Below are 20,181 nucleotides of genomic sequence, written 5' to 3' on the forward strand. Positions count from 1 at the left end.
TCGAAGGAGGAGTCCCTGTGGGCAGAGTTGGGTCGAAGGAGGAGTCCCTGTGGGCAGAGTTGGGTCGAAGGAGGAGTCCCTGTGGGCAGAGTTGGATTGAAGAAGGCAGTTTGTCCTGTACATTCATCCTAAAACCATCTCATACATTTTCTGGTTTTTGTACTATTTTGATTGCCTGCTCCCCTCACCATTTATGGTAAATTTGTGCAGAATTATGTAGCATAGAAATTAGCTGATGGTTAGTGAAATCGACGTCTTCCTCATCCCAGTGGTGTTGCATCTTGGGAATGCTTTAACTCAGGCTCTGAAACATGTTCATGTGACTCAGTGTTACCACATGACTTGACCGGCAGGGTGTAGCTGGATCTTCTCAACAGGACAGGTGTTACACCGTGTTGCAGCATGTAACCTGGAAAGTAGAGTTAAAAGACACTGGCACCCTGCTGGATTCCAACTCGGTCATTAATGATAGGTCCAGTGATCAAAGGTGGATGGTGCTGGGTGCTAAGCCAATAGCATTTTCTCTTTCTGCATGCGCATATGTCCAGCTTCCCAACACTTCATTTAGGATCAGTGGAATCAGGGCAGAAATGCTTGTGAAAATGCTTTTTCATTTATGCATATTTATCTGGTTTTCTTCTTGGGGTTGCCTCCTTGGAGTCCAGTGGCTCCAGTTTTCCCATCTCTAGCATTTAGTATTCCCTTGAGGAAGATAGTAGCTTGATGAGGATGGGACCTAGTGATCCTGTCTGTCTCTAGATCCTATGGAACTGAGCTGGGCCATCTCCCAGTCACCCATTTGTACCTGGGTCTGCCTGCCTGCAGGGCCAGAGGGGAAAGCACAGAGGTGTGGAGGTCCTGATTCCTGTGAATGGGACATGTATTAGTGCTGTCATACTATAAAATAAAGCATGACACGAGACCATGTTGACTCCACTGTCCGGTTACTGTGTTTTTTACACAAATAACAGGTGTCACATGCTTTGCAAACTGCACAGCCTCCCCATATATTAGTTTACAATGCATGTTACTGATGTGGGTGCTTCATATGTGAAAAATAATGGTAGTCATAATACTTCCACATTTTGAGTCATGTGGCCTGTAAGGTTGCATCCCTTGGGCAGTAGAACCACCTGCGTTGTATGATACCCTGCTGCAAGTGATATTTAAAATACTAAAGGGTATAAAGGTATGCTTTTATGCAAGAAAATTAACCACTACCTATGGTGCTACTGGGAGCTGTGGTGGTGTAGTGCCTAAGGCATTTGACTTCTAACCAGAAGGCTGGTGTTTCAAACCCACCAGCCACTCCTTGGAAGGAAGGTTGGACAGTGTACTTCCATAGTGATACTGCCTCGGAGCCCCAAGGAGGGGTCACTATGAGTTGGATCTGACTTGACACCAGTGAGTTTGGTTTTGGTTTGGTATGGTGCTACTGGTTGAGTAAGGAAGTCATTGTATTTTATGTTCTGAAAAATACCACCAGTGACCCTGCTAACAGGGGTCTTTTTTTGTGTGTGTGATTTGGGTGAAAATTTACAGAGCAAATGCACTTTCCATACAGCAGTTCACGTTCACTTTGTCTCATGACATTGACTACATTTACCACAATGTAACAGCTCCCCTCCCACTATTTCCAGATAGTTACCTCTCCCGTGTCCATCCCTCCATGCACTCCTGCCCCCTGAACTCTCTCCCTGTGCATAAACAGCCCTTCTTTCTCCCATGATTTTTCTCTTCAAGAAGTGTATCTACCTCAGGTAAATGTCCAACTCATATGCCTGTCTTTTGTTTAGCTGGAAGCCACAGGTATGTGTTCAATTCCAGACCTGAAGGGCAGCTATGGGCCATAGTCTCAGTGGTTCCACCAGGCCTATCGGACCAGCAGACCTGGTCCCCCCCTTTTTTTTTCCTCCAAATGATTTTGAGTTTTGTTCCACATTGTTCTCCCTCTCTGTCCAGGATCTCCTGCATAGAACCCCCTTCAAGTGGTTGACAATGGTAGCCGGGCACCATCTAGTTCTTCTGGTCTCATAATCGTATAGGCTACAGATCACAAGGGTGTACCAGTCGCTAGGACTAATTGCTAACAGGTCTTTCTGTGACTTACCCTCCAGTGTATGTAAGAATCTTGTGAACATGCCGAAGCAACAGCGGCTTGCCTGTCTTCAGCACCATCTATGTGCCTGGACCTGTTCTAAGCACTTTTCATCTCACTTTGCATGAAGTTACTGTATTTTCCCATTGTAGTTAAAGGATTTTTTTTTTTTAAATAAAATTTTAACTACTGGACTTTGAAAGAGCTCGGGTGCTCCGAGTTGAGCCAGGGTCCTGCCCCTCATCTGTGTCTATAGGTCTAGGTTGGATTCCATTACTTGCATTTTCAAGTTCACATCAGATGCTGATGCTGCAAAACCAGAAACCAATATTTGAGAACCAGTGAATTAGCAGAATTTATGACACTACTAGGAGTTCCTGGTAGTGAGTGACACCTTGCACCCAGAGGCTCCTTGCAAGGCAGGCCCGGCAATCTACTTCTGAAAGGTCATGGCTTGAGAATCCTATGGAGCAGGTCTGTTTTGCACATTGGGGGTTGCCATGAGTCGGAATAGATGAAAACAACATTAAAAATCCTGTTGCCATAGAGTCAGTTACAAACAGCCATCCTAAAGGACAGAGTGGAACTGCCCCATAAGGTTTCATAAGTCCGAAATCTTTATGGAAGTAGACTGCCACATCTTTCTCCTGCTGAGTGGCTGGTGGGTGAAGCCGCTGACTTAGGTTAGCTGCTGGACGCTTTAACCACTGTACCACTAGCGCTTCTGAAAACATTTGTTGTTTTAGGTGTCCTAGTTGGCTCTGACCCCTGGCGACCCTGTGTACAACAGAACCAAACATTGCTTGGTCCTGCGCCAGCTTCACAATCCTTGCTATACCTGAGCCCATGGTGGCTGCCATCTCGTGGAAGCTCAGGTTAAGCAGCTGACGTAGTCTCAGAAAAAAGATTAAAGAATGAGGCAGCTCACCTGCTGGAGACTTCTGAATGCGTGGCCTAGTCCCTGAGGACCCCAGAAATCTTGGTGCTTTACTCTTAAAAGGTATTTTGGCGCTTCAGGACGCAGTTTGCCAATACTTTTTTCCCAGAACTTGGTTCCTTGCAGCTTTGCTTTTGTCAAGGAAAACGCGAAAAGAGTGCAAATTCTAGGTGGTTGCTGTACACAAACTACATTACCCAGAAGTCTCTGCCTGGCGCATTGGGCCAAAGACTGCCTAAAAAATGGGCGTTTCTTGCTGGTAGGGGTGGGGTTTCTGGTGACACCGTCGTACGTCATTTACCTGCGCCAGTCTGTCAGCACGGGCAGTGGGCTCTGGGACTGCGGACGTTCATCGAAACCGATCCAGGAAGGACTTTCCAAAGCGCAGGACCTTCCTCTGCGCCTTTGTGACGAGCCGCGTGCCCTCTCTGGGACGAGCGGCCTCACGCGAGGGTGTCCTCGGGGCTGCGAGCTTGGCGGGCCTCCGCACTCGTCCTCGGTCCTCGCGGGCCCTGAGGGCGGGCCCCTGAGTCTGAGACTTTTTCCGCGGGGAAGACTGAGGTCACCAGCACGGTTGGGGTGTCGGGGTTCGGCTGAGCCGGTGGGACGCGCCCCTCACGACTCCGTTCTGCCCATAGGACCGTATGGCGGCGGCGACCCTGACGGACCGGGCTCAGGTGGGTGCAGGGTTTGTCCCGCTGTCCGCATCTGATTGAGGGGGCGGTGTGTGGAGGGCAGTCCCTCTCCCGGGGTTGGACGCGGTGTCCGATTCCCAGGAGCCAGTGGGGTGGGGTGCGCGAGTCGCCAAGGCGGCGGGCCGGCTCGGGCGACTCGGTGGAGAGAGCGGGAGAGGCGTGTCTGGGAGCCGCGGGTCGTAACTCTGCCTTTTGGGCTCCGGGAGCAGGGGCCAGCAGGCGGGCGGCAGTGGCGGCCTGAGGAGTGGGAGCTCCGTTCTGCAGGTGGTGGGAGCCACAGAAGGTGGGGAGCCGAAGGAGGGTGTTCTGATTCCGACGTCAACGGTTCCCTGTGAGGGCAGAGTGGGGCGGGACGTTGGCCGCGACGCCGGACGCCGTCTGCCGCCTCAGTCCCAGCTGAGGGACCAGCGGTGGGCGGCGACCTGGGCAGCGGAGGGGTTGTGCATGGGTTTTAAGGAGGGCCGGCCCGCCTGTTTACAGCTGACACTTCGTACCGTCCCGAGTCTGGCTGCCTCTGTCGGTCTGCTCTTGAGTCTGGAGGCCCTGGCTCCTGAGTCCAGGCGAGGCGTGGAAATGGAGAGGCTCTCATTTCTGGAAACCGGTGGGAGGACGACCAGAAGGTGTATTAGACCCAGGGACAGGCGTGTGCAAATGGTTGAGGTGAGAACTAGTGGCGCTGGGGGCGCTCGGTCAAGGACCCGCAGGTCTTCATTACGTTTGGGGAGTCGAGGGGAGGGGACTGCAGTCAGGCCTGATGGCGGCCCTTGGAGCTGGACCTCCGTGCTGAGGACGGTGGGAGCCAGGGAGCGGAGGAGGCAGCTGATCTCGCGCACGTTTTAGGCAGGAGGCTCCTGCAATAACCCGCGTGAGTGTGGACGGTGACTGGCCCAAAGCGGTGACTCTGGAAGTGGGGAAAGGGGCTGGCTTGGAAATCTGATTTTTAAGTAGGGTGCGTGAGCAAGAGAAAGGGAGCAGGCAGAGAGAAAGGGGGGAGGCCCCGAGGGTTTTGGTTTGAGCTGATCGAATGATGGGTATGCCATCAGGTGAGGTGAGGAGGTTGGTGGTTGGAGTTTTTCCGCGGCTGTATCCGGGAGTGTTTTAGCCACATCGAGTTTAAGAAGTTCCACAGACCCTTTTCTTGCTTCATCAAGCTGGACATACAGGTTTTGAGTTCTGGAAAGGGGCTCAGGTTGGTGAAGTCCAAAAGGTGGTGGCCTGTATGTGGAGTAGGGTGGAACTGTGAGTTAAATTCAGGAGAGGCCTAAGGCATTTGAGTGCTAACCAGAAGGCTGGCGGTTCAAACCCACCAGCCACTCCTCGGAAGGAAGGTTGGGCAATCCTACTTCTGTAGTGATATTGCCTCGGAAACCCAAGGAGGGGTTTCTGTGAGTTGGATCCGACTCGATGGCAGTGGGTTGGATCGGGTCATGAATCTCTGGGTGATGAATATGGTCAAGTGCTTGGTTACTAACCAAAGGTTGGCATTTCAGATCCACCCAGAGGAGCCTTGAAAGAAAAGCCTTGACATCTGCTTCTGAAGGATCATGTTGTTACTGTTAGGAGCCATCAAGTCATTTCCAACTCACAGTGACTCTGCATACAACAGAATGAAACTCTGCCTGGTCCTACACCATCCTCTCAGTTGTTGCTGTGTTTGAGTTTGTTGTTGCAGACACTGTGTCAGTCCATTTTATTGAGGGTCTTCCTCTTTTCACTGACCGGGTACTTTACCAAGCTTGATGCCCTTGAAGGAATGATCCCTCCTGATAACATATCCAAGGAGCTTTGGTGGCGCAGTGCCTAAGGCATCTGACTGCTAACCAGAAGGCTGGTGGTTCAAACCCACCCACTCTGTGGAAAGAAGATGGAGCAATCTTCTTCTGTAAAGATTTGCCACCTTGGAAACCCAGTGGGGGTTGCTGTGAATTGGAATTGACTCGATGGCACTGAGGCTTTTTTTTTTTTTTTTTTTCTGGATAACATATCCAAAGTACCTGAGACAAAGTATCACCATTCTTATATCTGGCTGGCAGGAGAGCTTTTGGGACCCTGCATTCCAGGGTTTAGGTGGCATCATTTTGCATACCTGCCTGGTCCAGCTCTGTGCTGGGCCCAGTGATCAGTAGGACTTGAGGAGAAAGGAGACAGTGGTGGTGCCAAAGCCTGGGGCCTGCTCTGAGGTGGGTGCTGGGCAGCAAAGTGAGTAGGTGGTTGTGTGAGCAGATAGAGTGGGAGTCCCAGCAGAGATTCTCCCTGTGGACTCAATTGTCCCCATCATCACAGGACTCTGTGACCTTCGAGGACGTGTTCGTGTACTTCTCCCGGGAGGAGTGGGGACTCCTTGATGAGGCTCAGAGGCTGCTGTACCGCCATGTGATGCTGGAGAACTTTGCCTTGGCAGCCTCACTGGGTAAGTCCTTGTTTTAGTTATCTGTTGCTAAGTGACGAATCACTCCAACATTTAATGTTCACAAACAGCAGAAAATTATTTTCTGTCTTTTTACAGTGGGCCAGGAATCTGATCACAGCTTACCTGGATGCTTTTGGCTTGGGGTTTCTCATGAGGTTGCGGTCAAACTGTTGGATAGAGCTGTGGTCTTATCTGAGGGCCTGTCTAGGGGAGAGTCCCCTTAAAAGGTCACTCACGTGGTTGCTTACAAGATTTGTTTTCTGTGGCCTTTTTGACTATGGGCAGTAGTCCCTTTGCTGGCTGTTGGCCTGAGGTCTCCCTCAGTTCCTTGTTGTGTTGGCCTTCTCTCAGCGTACCTTACATGGAAGTTGGCTTCTCTCTGAGCAAGTGAGCAAGACAGAGTATCCAGGATAGAAGCCCGTGCTTTTGTTGCCTAATCTCAACAGTGGCATTCTATAATTTTTACCATGTTCTAGGAAGGTTGAGCAATCTACTTCCATAGTGATACTGCCTTGGAAACCCAAGGAGGGGTTGCTGTGAGTTGAATTCGACTCGATGGCAGTGGGTTTTTGGTTGTATTCCTAGAAATGAGCTGTGGTGGCGTAATGGTTAAGTGCTTGGCTACTAACTGAAAGGTCAGTGGTTTGAACCCACCAGCCGCTCTGCAGGAGAAAGATTTGACAGTGTGCTTCCATAAAGATTTACAGCCTTGGAAAGCCTCTGGGGAAATCCTTTTCTGTCTTAGAAGGTTGCTGTGAGTCAGAATCCATTCAATGGCTGTGGGATTCCTAGCAATAAGTTAGTCTAGCCCACAGTTAAGGGACGAGGTTACACAGGGGCAAGGATACTAGGAGGAAACAGTCACTGGGGCTTTTCAGAGGTTACCTTCCATTCCATAGGCCCATGCATCTGCTTCCACCCCTCGGGTAGGGTTTTGTTCTGCTTTTCCCCCAGGGCAGCTCTGTCCGTCCCACAGCCAGATCAGTGACACTTCTGCTTTCTTAGGTTCCCTGGGGTAGGCACTGTGGATCCAAGGATGGGCCTTGTGCAGTGTCCCCACCCTCACTAAGCAGTCCCAACACCTGCTGCCCAAGAGGCTTGTGAGAAGAGGATAGAGGCTCAAGAGTTTTTCAGTCTACCTGGCAGATCCTACATGGCAAAACTATGGTGCCCCTGATCTGCCCCCTTCCTCTAGCTGACTTGCCCTGACTATACCACAGATTGTAGGGACTGACAGTAGTGCCGTAGGCATCTGACTGCTAATCAGAGGGCTGGTGGTTGAAACCCACCAGCCACTCCTCGGAAGGAAGATTGGACAACTTCCTTAGTGATACTGCCTTGGAAACCCAAGGAGAGGTCGCTATGAGTTGGATGGGACTTGAGGGCAGTGAGTTTTTCATTTTGACGCGGGCAGTGTTCATAGAGGTCTCAGGGCTATTCTGGCAGATCCTCCTTGGATGTTTTCTTTTTTTATTAAATAATTTATTTTATTATGCTTTGTTTTATTGTTAGACTGTACACAGTGAAACACATACCAGTTCAAGTTTCTGCATGTACAGTTCAGTGACATTGATGAGATTCTTTGTTTTTTAACATTTAATTTTCTTCTGTTTGGGGTCAGTCACCCTGGGCCAGTGCTTGCCACTCATCTGTCATCTTTCCTTTAGGACTTTCATCTTCAGGTCTCACATTGCTGTTCATTTGGAGAGTGGCAGAAAGCCATGAGTATCCAATAGGGTGGACAGGACTTCAGCCACAGAGCCCAAAGAGGGTCTTGCTCTGCTGTGGGGTTGGTGGATGTCATGTCAAGGTTGGGTTCACTTTATACCTTCAATCTGTTCTGTACCCACTGATGTTTTTTTTTGCCCAGGCCTATTGTGATATCCCACTTCTAGCTTCTCCTCCTTCTCTTTTATTATTTTGTTGTTGTAAATGTATAGGTTAACAATATTTGCCAATTCGGCATTTTTCACATGTACATTCAGTGACACCAATTCCATTAATCACGACGTAGGACTGTCACCAGTATTCATTTCCAGATTTTCCATGACTATAAATAGATACTCAGTGTTTCCTCAATAGTGACTCCCCCTTTCCCTCTTCCTCCTGCCCCTGGTTGCTGCTGTTGTTAGGTGCCTTCTACTCATAGCAACCCCATGTGACAGAGTAGAACTGCCCCATAGGGTTTCCTAGGCTATAATCTTTATTTGAGCAGGTCTTTCTCCTGAACTTCTTGGTGGGTTCAAACTGCTAGCCTTTCAGTTTGCAGCCAAGCACTTAATCATTGGGTTGCCAAGTCTCTGCCACTTTTGGTAACCACTAATAAACTTTGATCCTTATGTGCAGTTGTCTGTTGTAGGTATCTCTTAAGAGTGGGATCATACAATATTTGTCTTTTTGTTGACTTACTTCATTCAGCACAATGTTTTCAAGGTTCATCCATATTGTGATATGCATCAGTACCTTGTTTCTTTTTATGGCTGAGTAGTATTCCATTGTATGTCTGTGTCACATTGTGTTCACCTGTTGATGGACATTTAGGTTGTTTCACATTTTGGCTTTTGTGGAAAGTGCTTTCAGTAATTTTGGGTATATCTCTAGGATTGGGATTGCTTCATCACAGAGTAGTTCTTTAAAAGGATACCCTGGTGGCACAGTGCTTAATTGCTCAACTGTTAACCACAGGTCAGCAGTTAGAATCCAACCAGTAGCCCCACAGGCGAAAAGACCAGGTGATGTGCTGCTGTAAAGATTACAACTGTGGAGCAGGCCTACTCTGTCACATGGTATCACTGACAATGGGCTCATAATTACGTAAAAAATTGACTCAATGACACCTGACAACAACATGGTAGTTCTCAATTTCCTTCCCCTCTTCACACTTGTGAAAGTGTGAGACTAACAGTAGTAGGAGTAGTAATAGTATTGTTGTCAGAATCTGTGTAACTTCAGGAAGGATAATGTGAATCAAGATCAGCCCAAGGCTGATGCCTATTAGGTAGAAGTCAGACATACCTCCACTCTCCACATTTTTACCATTCTGACACCACCTATCCTCATGACACTCTCCACTTCTCTGCTCGATTTGATAATCCATTGCAGTGGCCACACATAAGTCATAGACCATGATAGTTAAGTAGTTTATTAAGGAAGTAACAGAACAACGCAAGATCAGAATCAGGAAGCATGTAGGCAAAGTCTCCCTTCAGTATGGGAGAGCTCTCTTAGCTCTTCTTGGCCGTGCATGGCTCCTGTTGGCCCCTCAGGACAGGCTCCTCTTGGTACTGCCTTCTGTCACCACCAGCTCTGCCACAGTGTCCCTTCTAGGCCTGTCTCTGCAAGCTCTGGCACTGCGCTCCTTCTGGCCTTGTTGCTATCTTTAGTGTTACAGCAGCACTTCACCTGCATTAGAGCTCTTTTAGGAGGTTCCTTGCCTTCTCACTCTCCTCTTCTTCTCTCTTCTGACTTCTTTTTGCTTCTCTTCCTGCTGCTTTCTTTGGGGTTGGCTGCTTGCATACACAACTCCTTGTCAATTTCAAGACATGCCCCTCCCAGCAGGGAGTCAAAAACTGGCCAGTTCCCTTTCAGTAGGCCACAGATACTTCATTTGCATAATCTGTTGACCAATGTCTGCCAAGTGTGTACCAGTCATAGGACAGACTGCAGCCCAGGACCAGACAAAAAGTAACAAACCAAGTTTGTTACCCAGAGAATGGAACAACCCTCTGTGGTAGAAAACTAAGGCAAAGGTAACTCCTCAGGACTTAGGAGGAAAATCTCTCAAACTCTTTTTCAAAAGAACCAAGGCAAAAGTCCCCATAAAGGAACTCATTTCACCACAACACTTGTAATTTTTCCTGTCTTCCATCTCTTGGAGGTTTCCCCACTTCTCTAGCGTCCATGTCTCTTTCGTTGTCCTCTGCATGTTTGTACTTTCCTCATGCAGGACAGATGCTTTTCAAGTATAGCAACTGTGGGGAAACCTTCCTGAAGACCTTTACTCTCCTCAACAACTGGATCGCTCAACATCTTCTACGTTTACTGTGTCAGAGATGTGCACATAACCTTATTCATCTTTGAACACCAACTGTTTCCTTGCAGTCAAATTTTCTGGGGACTGGATATATACTTCTGCACAGGGCTCACCTGACACCTACAGCCAAGGCCATGCTGAAACCTGTCTGCAGAGGATTCGGAGACCTTGTTTTTCCTTTCTGTACTGTACACCGTCTTTGGGTCTACCTAACATTAGGCTGCCCCCATTCCCTGACCTCTAGAGGCACAGAACTGACAATGGGCTCATAATTACCCTGACCCTAGCTCCCCTGTCCTGCCAACAATCCCATGGACCCATTCCTGGTTATGTCACACACACAGTTAGGATGGGGCTGCTACTCTCCACCACAGTCAGCCTGCACTTCATCAGCATGTCTCTGCTTTCAGGTTGCTGGCGTGAAGCAGAGGAGGAGAGGACACCTTCTGAGCAGGATGTTTCTGTGGAAGGAGTGGCACAGGTCAGGACTCTGTCCACCCAGAAAGCCCATCCCTGTGAGAGATGCGACCCTGTCTTCGAAGACATTGTACACCTGGCTCAGCACCAGGGGTCACACCCCACAAAGAAACCGTACATGTGTGAACTAAGTGAGAGAAACCTATCTGGTGCAAACTTTCAACAGCAGCAGGAGCAACATGGTGAAGAGAATCCCTTCAGAAAGGATGATGGTCAGGCCTCATTCGTGAAGAACTGGACAGTCCACATGGCAAGGTGGCCCTTCACGTCCAAGGAAGAAGGAACGGGTTTCCTAGACAGCCCTGGCCTCTTCCAGCAGCACACTACTCACACTGGGATGAGACCATCCAGAAAGACTGAGTGCATGGAGTCCTTTCCGCACAGCTCCACTGTCAGTCAGCACCAGGGTGCTTATGCTGGACACATGCTCTTCAAGTGTAGCAACTATGGGGAAGCTTTTCTGAAGACCTTTGCTCTCCTTGACAACTGGATCACTCAAACTGAAAGACCCTTCAGGTGTCTCACGTGTGGAAATGCCTTCAAGGAGAAATCAGCTCTTATTAAACACAGAAAAACTCACAGTGGAGAAACAGCTCATGTGTGTAAGGAATGTGGAAAGGTCTTCACTCACCTGTCCCACCTCAGAACGCACCAGAAATTTCATATAGGAAAAAGGCATTACGTGTGCAGCGAATGTAGGAAGGCCTTCAGCCGTAAAGACACCCTTGTTCAGCATCAGAGAGTTCACACTGGAGAAAGGTCTTATGACTGCAGTGAGTGTGGAAAAGCCTATAGCAGAAGCTCCCACCTTGTTCAGCACCAGAGAATCCACACTGGAGAAAGACCTTATAAGTGTGAGGAATGTGGGAAAGCCTTCAGCCGGAAAGACACACTTGTTCAGCACCAGAGATTTCATACAGGAGAAAGACCTTATGAGTGCAGTGAATGTGGGAAATTCTTTAGCCAAAGTTCCCACCTGATTGAGCACTGGAGAATTCATACTGGGGCAAGGCCTTATGAGTGCATTGAGTGTGGAAAATTCTTTAGCCATAATTCCAGCCTCATCAAACATCGGAGAGTCCACACAGGAGCAAGGTCTTATGTATGCAACAAATGCGGGAAAGCCTTCAGCTGCAAAGATACACTTGTTCAGCACCAGATAATTCACACTGGGATAAGGCCTTACGAGTGCCGTGAATGTGGGAAAGCCTTTAGCCGTAAGGACACTCTTGTCCAGCACCAGAAAATCCACACTGGAGAAAGGCCTTATGAGTGTGGTGAATGTGGGAAATTCTTCAGCCATAGCTCCAACCTTATTGTTCACCAGAGAATTCACACTGGAGCAAAGCCTTACGAATGCAGCGAATGTGGGAAATGCTTTAGCCACAATTCCAGCCTCATTCTACACCAGAGAGTGCACACTGGAGCAAGGCCTTATGTATGTAGTGAATGTGGGAAAGCCTACATCAGTAGCTCCCACCTCGTCCAGCACAAGAAAGTTCACACTGGAGCAAGGCCTTATGAGTGCAGTGAATGTGGGAAATTCTTTAGCCGCAACTCCAGCCTCATTCTACACCAGAGAGTTCACACTGGAGAAAAGCCTTATGTGTGCAGCGAATGTGGGAAAGCCTATAGCAGAAGCTCCCATCTTGTTCGGCACAAGAAAGTGCACACTGGAGAGAGGCCTCATGAGTGCAATAATTTTAGTGACCCTTTATCTGCATCTCTTTAACTTGTTTACCCCCCATCGTGTTCATACTTGAGAAAGATCTTACGAGTGCATAAAATGTATGTCTTCTCTCCTTGTTCAACCCAGTAGGACTCACAGCAGTGAGTACCCTTTGTGAGAGAGCCATCAGCCAGCAGGTGAGCCTTGTCCATTCAGATGCCCACACTGAGGAGATTCTCACTGAGTGCCATGTGCACTGGAAGCTGTCACCAATTGCATTGCACTTTCTGAACTGTCCTGGGTTATGTCACTGCCAGTGCCTATAGTGGAAGCCATCTCATTGCTGCCAGCTGTCAGGGTCCCACAGTGTGTATCAGGGAGGGTAGACCTCCGTGTTCTCCTGCCTACTCCCTGGAGAGAATCTTGAGTATTGCAGCACACTTAGACATTCTCACTTCCTCCCTTGTGACTGGTTTCTGAGTAGACATGACCTAGCTTCAGCCAAAAGCCTTTGAGCTAGGATCTTCTAGACTCTTTTAGAGAAGGTGCCCCTTCTTCATGGATGACATCATCTGTACATGTGGTAGCTGTGATAGATTTGTCCTGCTCATGAGTCATCCAACCTCATAACTGCCTGCCTCATGCTGCTCTGCTTTCTCCAACAATAAAGGCCTTATTGTGTAAGCCTTAACTCTTGGGAGTTTTGCTTACTGTCTGGAGTGGATTGAGGAAAGAATTGGGTCTGCCAACATGAAGGGGGAACCCCTTTTGTGGGGCCCTCAGCTTTATGTGCCCAAAAGGGACAAGAGGGTGGCAGAGAACAGATCCCATGCAAGTCTGACCTAATTTGCATTGTTGCCCAAGACCTGCCAGGTAGAACTGAAGAGCTCTGTGAGCCTCATCCTGTGGCCTGAGTATGAGGATTTCCTGCGAGCCCAGAGAATATCCTGATGAAGAGAATATTGGTGGCATCCTGCAGTGGTGTGAAGAGCAACATAAGTTGGGTCTCCCATTCTCAGGATTGTCCCACATTCCCCAACATGAGGGATGAATTGCTGTCTCCCAGACAGCCCACTGGCATCTAGAGTCCTATAGGCAGGTGTCATTGACTCTAAGAGCTATGAGACCAGGGAGAAATCAGCTGGGACAGAGAGACTGGGTACAGGAATACTGAGATAGTGGGGAAGACTGCAGACGAGAGAGGACATTTCCATTCTAGAGTGACATCCACGGATGTCCATGTAAAGATGGCTGTGTGGGATGAGGGTGTGTAGACGTTTTCAAGACCTGCAGATCTCTCTGTCCTGTGACATGGCAAAGGTCACTGTCAGAGCTGACAGTCAAAGAGAGCCTCCCTAGAGCATTAAAACCTTATGGCCATGCTGCATAGACAGGAAGTCCAGGTCTGAGAGAGGACAGGTCCTTTAATCCAGGGGTGGTGTTTCTCTGACTCACTGGCACCCTCAGTGGACATGGTCTTTGTCACAGTCCAGTTTCTGCTGCCATCGAGGCCAGGCTCACCTTCCTACCTGTCAGGGAGAGGGGTATGCTAGCATCAAAATAGTTGGCAGATCTGATTTTATAAGAGGGGTGGTGATTGTTGTTGGGTGCCATTGAGTTGATTCAAACTCACAGTGACCCCATGTGACAGAGTAGAACTGCCTCATAGAGTTTTCTAGGATGTAATCTTTATGGAAGCAGATTGCCAGGTCTTTGTCCCGTGGAGTAGCTGGGTGAGTTTGACCTGCCATCCATGTGGTTACCAGCTGAGCACTTAACCAGAGACGTGGTAGATAATGGCTTTTCATGAAGAGCATTTTGCTCTTAACAGGTTTATTGAGGTATGATCGACATGCAGTAAACTACACGTACTTAAAGTGTAAAATTTGATGTTAGCATATGAAACCATCACCACGTACTGAATGCATCGGGCACGCTTAAGAGGATCCCCTGTGTCCCTTCATAATCCCTTCTTTCAGTTCTTCCTAACCTCCTACCCTGCAGTTAACAAGCAAATCATTGGTTTGCTTTATGTTTTCATCCTTTTTTTTTTCTTTCTTTCTTTTTTTACAATTTCATTTAAAGGGACTCATACAGCCAGTACTCTTTATTCTGGTGGTGATGGGGTAGGGGGCTCTAGCCTTTGTCACTAAGTGTAGCTATTTTGAGATTTTCACATATTCTTGCATGTATCAGTAATTCTTATTTATTGCTGAATAGTATCCCATTATACCATTTTTTTCTTTTTAATCTGTTCAGCTGTTAGTGGACATTTGGATTGTTTGCAGTTTTTGGCTATCATGAATAAAGCTGCTGAGAAGAATTGTGTACAAGTTTCTGATGGATGTACATTTTATTTCAGTTGGGTAAATACCTAAGAAGGGAATGATGGGGTCATAGGGTTGATGAATGTGTCACTTTTGTAAAGAAAGTGCCACAAATTTTGTTCCAAAGTGACTACTGTGACAGCAGCAGGATGTGAGTGTTCCGCTTGCCTCACAGCCTCGCTAACGCTTGATGTTCAGCCTGTGTCACTGCAGTGATTTTGTCTTTCATTCTGTATTGAAAAAGGGAAGATGGTTTTTGCTATGTCCACTCCACCTCGCGGTGACCCCAGGCATCAGACCAGAACTGAGCTCTCTGGGATTTTTGGAAGTAGATCATGAGACCTTTCTCTGAGGTACCTCTTGGTGGGTTTAACCTTCAGTTTTTGGGTTAGCAGCCAAGCTTGTGAAGTTTGCACCACTTAGGGACTACTGTATTGACCCACTCTTACAGATGTGGGTTGGGTCCAGAGCCCAGGTTATTGACATGGATCGTAGCATCCAGAGCCCAGGCTGTTTACGTGGAAATCGGCATTATGCGAAAATGGAAGAGCACATCGTTACAACCTGCCAATTACATCATTACATAGCTGCTAACCCACTGAGAATCATGGCCCAGCCAAGATCACACAAAACCTTGACCACACAATGAGGGTTACTATCGCCTCACCCCTCAGTGTTCATTACCACCAGCTATATTTTGTTAATGCACAAAATAGTCGGATAGTAGATCTTTTTACTATTGTCCTAAATGTGAAATGTGAGATAATGACATAGTAAATGAGGAGTAGGTGTAATAGCATAAAACCAGACCCATTGTCGAGTAGATTCTGACTCTTTACAACCCTGTTTGTTACAGAATGGGAGCTCTGGTAGTGTAGTGCCTGAGGCATTTGACTGCTAACCAGAAGGCTGGTAGTTCAAACCCACCAGCCACTGCTCAGAAGGAAGGTTGAGCAATCTATGTCCGTAGTGATACCACCTCAGAAGCCCAAGGAGGGGTCACTATGAGTTGGATGTTACTCAACAGCAGTGAGTGAGATGTTACAGAACAGAGCTAGTCTTCATGGATTTCTTGGCTGTAATTTTCACAGAAACAGGTCTCTAAGCTTTTCGATGCTGCTGTGTGGCTTTGAACTGCTGACCTTTAGGTTGGTAGCCAAGCACAAATCATTTGTGCCACCCAGAGACCTATAGAGCATGTCACATGTTGTTGTTAGGTGCTGTTGAGTCGATTTCAACTCAGAGAGACCCCATGTGACAGTAGAACTGCCCTGTGAGGTTTTCTAGGCTGTGATTTTTATAGAAGCAGATTGCCAGGTCTTTCTTCCTTGGAGCTGGTGAGTGGGTTCAAACCACCAGCCTTTCAGTTATCAACTGAGTGCTTAACTACCAGGGCCCCTCATATATAACACACTATTGCTGTAGAGTTAATTCTGACTCAAAGTGACCCTGTGGGACAGAGTAGAACGACCCCAGAGGGTCTTTATGGAGCACACTGTGTCAGTCTTTCTCCCATGTAGTGACTGGTGGGTTCAAACTGCCAGCCTTTCAGTTAGCAGTGAGTGCTTAACCAGTGCACTGCCAGGGCTCCTCAAATCCAGCATAGTGCTCCTTTACTAAATAATAGAAAACATGGCACTTTGCATGTAGTTTTCTGAAAAGAATTAGGAAAACATGTACTGATTGGATTTTTGCCATCTCTGTTCAAACATACCATCACTTTATACATCCCTGTTAGTCACAAGAGGTGTGTGTATCCCATCCACAGAAATCACAGAAGATGGAATGTTCTTGAATGTGTACCTTAATCACCTGTAGGTCTTGTGAAAATGAAGATTCTTTGGCCTGAACCCCAGAGTATGTTAGTAAGTTGGGGGTTGAGAGTAAGGAGGGCATGCTGCAGAAGCCTCCATGTGGCACTTGCATGTCACTGTCCACAAATTCTTAATGAGGAGTCGTTTGGAGTCGAACACAGTCCAGACACTACTAATGAATGGCATGATCAGCAGGCATGTATTACAGAATAAACAGGATACGGATGAGGAGAACAGCACATGTCATCACCTAGGATCCCTGAAGTTAGGCTTCCATCCATAAGGAGATGTTATAGCGTACCCAAGCACACCACAGATCACGTCTTGGGAGGAGAACCCCTCAGTTCCTCTGTCTTGGGATTAAATGCTAATTGGACAGCCATATCTGTGTGCCAAATAGAGTGAGTAGAGAGCAGGTAGGGGGAGGAGAATGAAAGGCCAAAGAGGGTCATAAACGTGAAAGGCCCCTGGTAGGCAATGGACACCATTTATTGCCCTCATTCAGACTGTTCTGGATCTAGTGGTGCTAGAAAACAGCCCTTCCTCCTTTTACCCCTCTGAGATAGTAGAGTTCTGAGTTTCTTTAGAAGGTAATCATATTCTCCAAAGGAATCCACTGCATGTCTATTTGTAGCCATTGTGTCCACCAGCAGAGAAGACAGGTGACAAAATAGAGACCACTTGTGTACTCAGGAGCCTTCTGTGACTGGTGTAGTGGGCAAACTCCAAGAACCAGTGTTCGGGGAAAGGTGAGGCTGTGTGCTTCCAGGCCCTAACCGGTGAGGCTGAAGATTTGCAGACACAGAGACAGGGCCAGAGTTCTCACCAACATTGTTTGATGTAAGCAAAGCAGATGACTGGCAGACTACGCTTGTGTCCCAGGTTCACAATTGCAGAGGGACTCAGTAAGTCCAAAGCTGGTGTCCACCACTAAAGCCATCTCCTGACCTCTGCCAGGTTCTCACAGGAGGCCAGAACAGTGTAGGACCTGTTGCGGAAGCTTTGGAGGCCTCCATGGGATGTCTGGAGGCCTTTTAGGAGAACCTTTCTCAAGCTTCTCAGAGACAGAGGCCACACACATCATAAGGTCACTTCTTATTCCCATGGAGGTCCCTGTTGTTGTTAAGTGCCGTCGAGTCGTTTCCGACTCATAGCGACCCCATGCACAGCAGAACGAAACTGCCCAATCCTGCACCAGCCCCACAATCCCTGCTATACTTGAGCCCATTATCGCAGCAACCGTGTCAGTCCATCTCGTTGAAGGCCTCCCCCTCTTTCGTCGACCCTCCACCCTACCAAGCATGACATCCTTCTCCAGGGAATGGTCCCTTCTTACAACATGACCAAAATAGGTGAGACGAAGTCTGGCCATTCTTGCTTCCAAGGAGCATTCTGGCTGCACTTCCTCCAGGACAGATCTGTTAGTTCTTTTGGCAGTCCATGGTACTTTTCAGCATTCTTCGCCAGCACCACAACTCAAAAGCATCAACTCTTCTTCGGTCTTCCTTATTCATTGTCCAGCTCTCACATGCATATGAGGCAATTGGAAATATCATGGCTTGTGTCAGGTGCACCTTAGTCCTCAAGGAGATATCCTTGCTCTTCAGCACTTGATACAGTTCCTTCGCAGTTGACTTTCCCAATGCTACACGTCGTCTAATGTCCTGACTTCTGCTTCCATTGGCATCGATTGTAGAACCAAGCAATGTGAATTCTTTGACAACCTCAATCTTCTCTCCATTTATTGTGGTGCTGCTCATTGGTCCAGTTGTGAGGATTTTTGTTTTCTTTCTATTGAGACGTAATCCATACTGCAGACTGTATTCTTCAACCTTCATCAGTAGGTGCCTTAAGTCATCCTCACTTTCAGCAAGCAAAGTTGTATCGTCTTCATATCTCAGGTTGTTAATGATTTTTCCTCCAATCCTGATACCACGTTTTTCTTCATATAGTCTAGCTTCTCGGATTATTTGCTCAGCATATAGATTGGATAAGTGTGGAGAAAGGATACAACTCTGACACACTCCCTTCTTGATTTTAAACCATGTAGTGTCCCCTTGTTCTGTTTGAACGACAGCCTCCTGATCAAGGTACAGATTCCTCATGAGTACAATCAAGTGCTCGGGAATTCCCATTCTTCTCAATGTTATCCATAATTTGTCATGATCCACACAATCAAATGCCTTTGCATAGTCAATAAAACACAAGTAAACAGCGCAGTTCTACTCTTAACATGTGGAATGGCCATGAGTCAGAATTGACTCCATTGCACTTTAACAACAGCAACAACATACCTGAATCAGCCCAAGGAATACTGTTTTATTATGGCCCTGAAGGGGCTCCTCAGCTCCCAGGTAGAGAAGGGAAGCTGTGAAGCAAAGTTGAAATCCAGGCCCTTCTGCAGTATGGACAGTACGCCTCTCTTTCTGAATGCCCTAATTGCCTCTTTATGCTAATGGGTATTGGTTAGTGTTTTTAAGAATGGAAAAGAATCACATTTTGGAGAAAAACTCTCATTGTGGCCGAGGTCCCAACATAGGCACCGCTCAGTTCATTCTCTTCATTCTCTGACTTCTAAGTTCAGCGCCTTGGGTGGCAACTTCCCTGACATCTTAACTTTTGGCACATGTCATAGATAGGTTTTCCCTGAGCTATTTTCACTACTGACTTTCTCTCTAACATTTTATTATGTTTTTGGTGAAAGTTTTCACAGCAAATTTGGGTCTAATTTGACAATTTATACAAATTTTTCAGTGACATTAGTTACATTTTTCACAATGTACCAACGTTCTATTTAATTACGTTCTAGTTCTGTTTCCAGTGCTCTGGTTTTCCTACTTCCTTATCTTCTCATCTTTGTCTTAGAGTAATTGTTGATCTTTTGGTCTCATGCAGATGATTTTTTAGTGGAGCTCTGTGCTGAAGCGTGAACTCCTTTATTTTGTGTGCCAGTCTGTTATTTCACTATAATGTGACCTCAGGTGATAGTTTTGGTTCAAAGGGTAAAACATCTCAGGGCAGTAGTTTCAGGGAGTCTTCTAGTCTCAACCAGCCTAAGTAAGTGTGGACTTTTGAAGAATTTGAGGTTGTGTTCTAGTTCCCCTGCCTCCTGAATTCTGTCGGGGTCCATCTGTTGTGGCTCTGATCAGAATGGTCAGTAGAGGTAGCTGGGCACTAGCTCATTCTTCTGGTCCACTACTAAATTTCAATAATGACATAGTCATTCTTAATGGCACTCAGCAATTTCTGCATTTCACACATGTTTTCTGAGATCATCTTAGCTTCCCATGGAGACACTGTCACTGCAGCCACAAGTCAAGTGGTAACTTCTCACAAGGAGATGAGCTCATGGTGTCCCAGACCTTTGTCTCGGGGATAAGATACCTTCTCTCTACATACTCTCCAACTGGGACCCTTGCAGGCACTTTCCTTGCAGAAAATGACGTTTGGTTAGTGTTATGGATTGAATCATGTCTGCCAACATAGGTGTTGTAAATCCTAACCCCTATGCCTGTGGTTATAATCCCATTTGGGAATGGGTTTTCTTTGTTATGTTGATGAGACAGATTAGTGTACGGCATATCTCAAATCAGTCTCCTTTGAGATATAAAAGAAAATTAAGTGAACAAGCAGAGATGGAGAAAGATAGATGCCATGAAGATCACCAAGGGGCCAAGGAACAGAAATTGAAAAGAGACAAGGACCTGCCCTCAGAGCCCAC

General features: G+C 47.3%; 1 protein-coding gene across 1 annotated transcript in view; it reads left to right on the plus strand.

Moving 5' to 3' along the window:
• LOC103210421 overlaps positions 1-20,181 on the plus strand; it is a 606,668-nt gene that overhangs the window by 576,960 nt on the left and 9,527 nt on the right. Inside the window, 1 exon segment of the mRNA XM_042783036.1 lies at positions 11,167-12,333. Coding sequence (XP_042638970.1) covers positions 11,167-12,333 — 1,167 coding nt within the window.

This window comes from Orycteropus afer, unplaced genomic scaffold (genome assembly GCF_000298275.1).
Source record: "Orycteropus afer afer isolate SDZICR_OR568_19922 unplaced genomic scaffold, OryAfe1.0 scaffold00610, whole genome shotgun sequence".
In the NCBI taxonomy this organism is placed as follows: Eukaryota; Metazoa; Chordata; class Mammalia; order Tubulidentata; family Orycteropodidae; genus Orycteropus; species Orycteropus afer.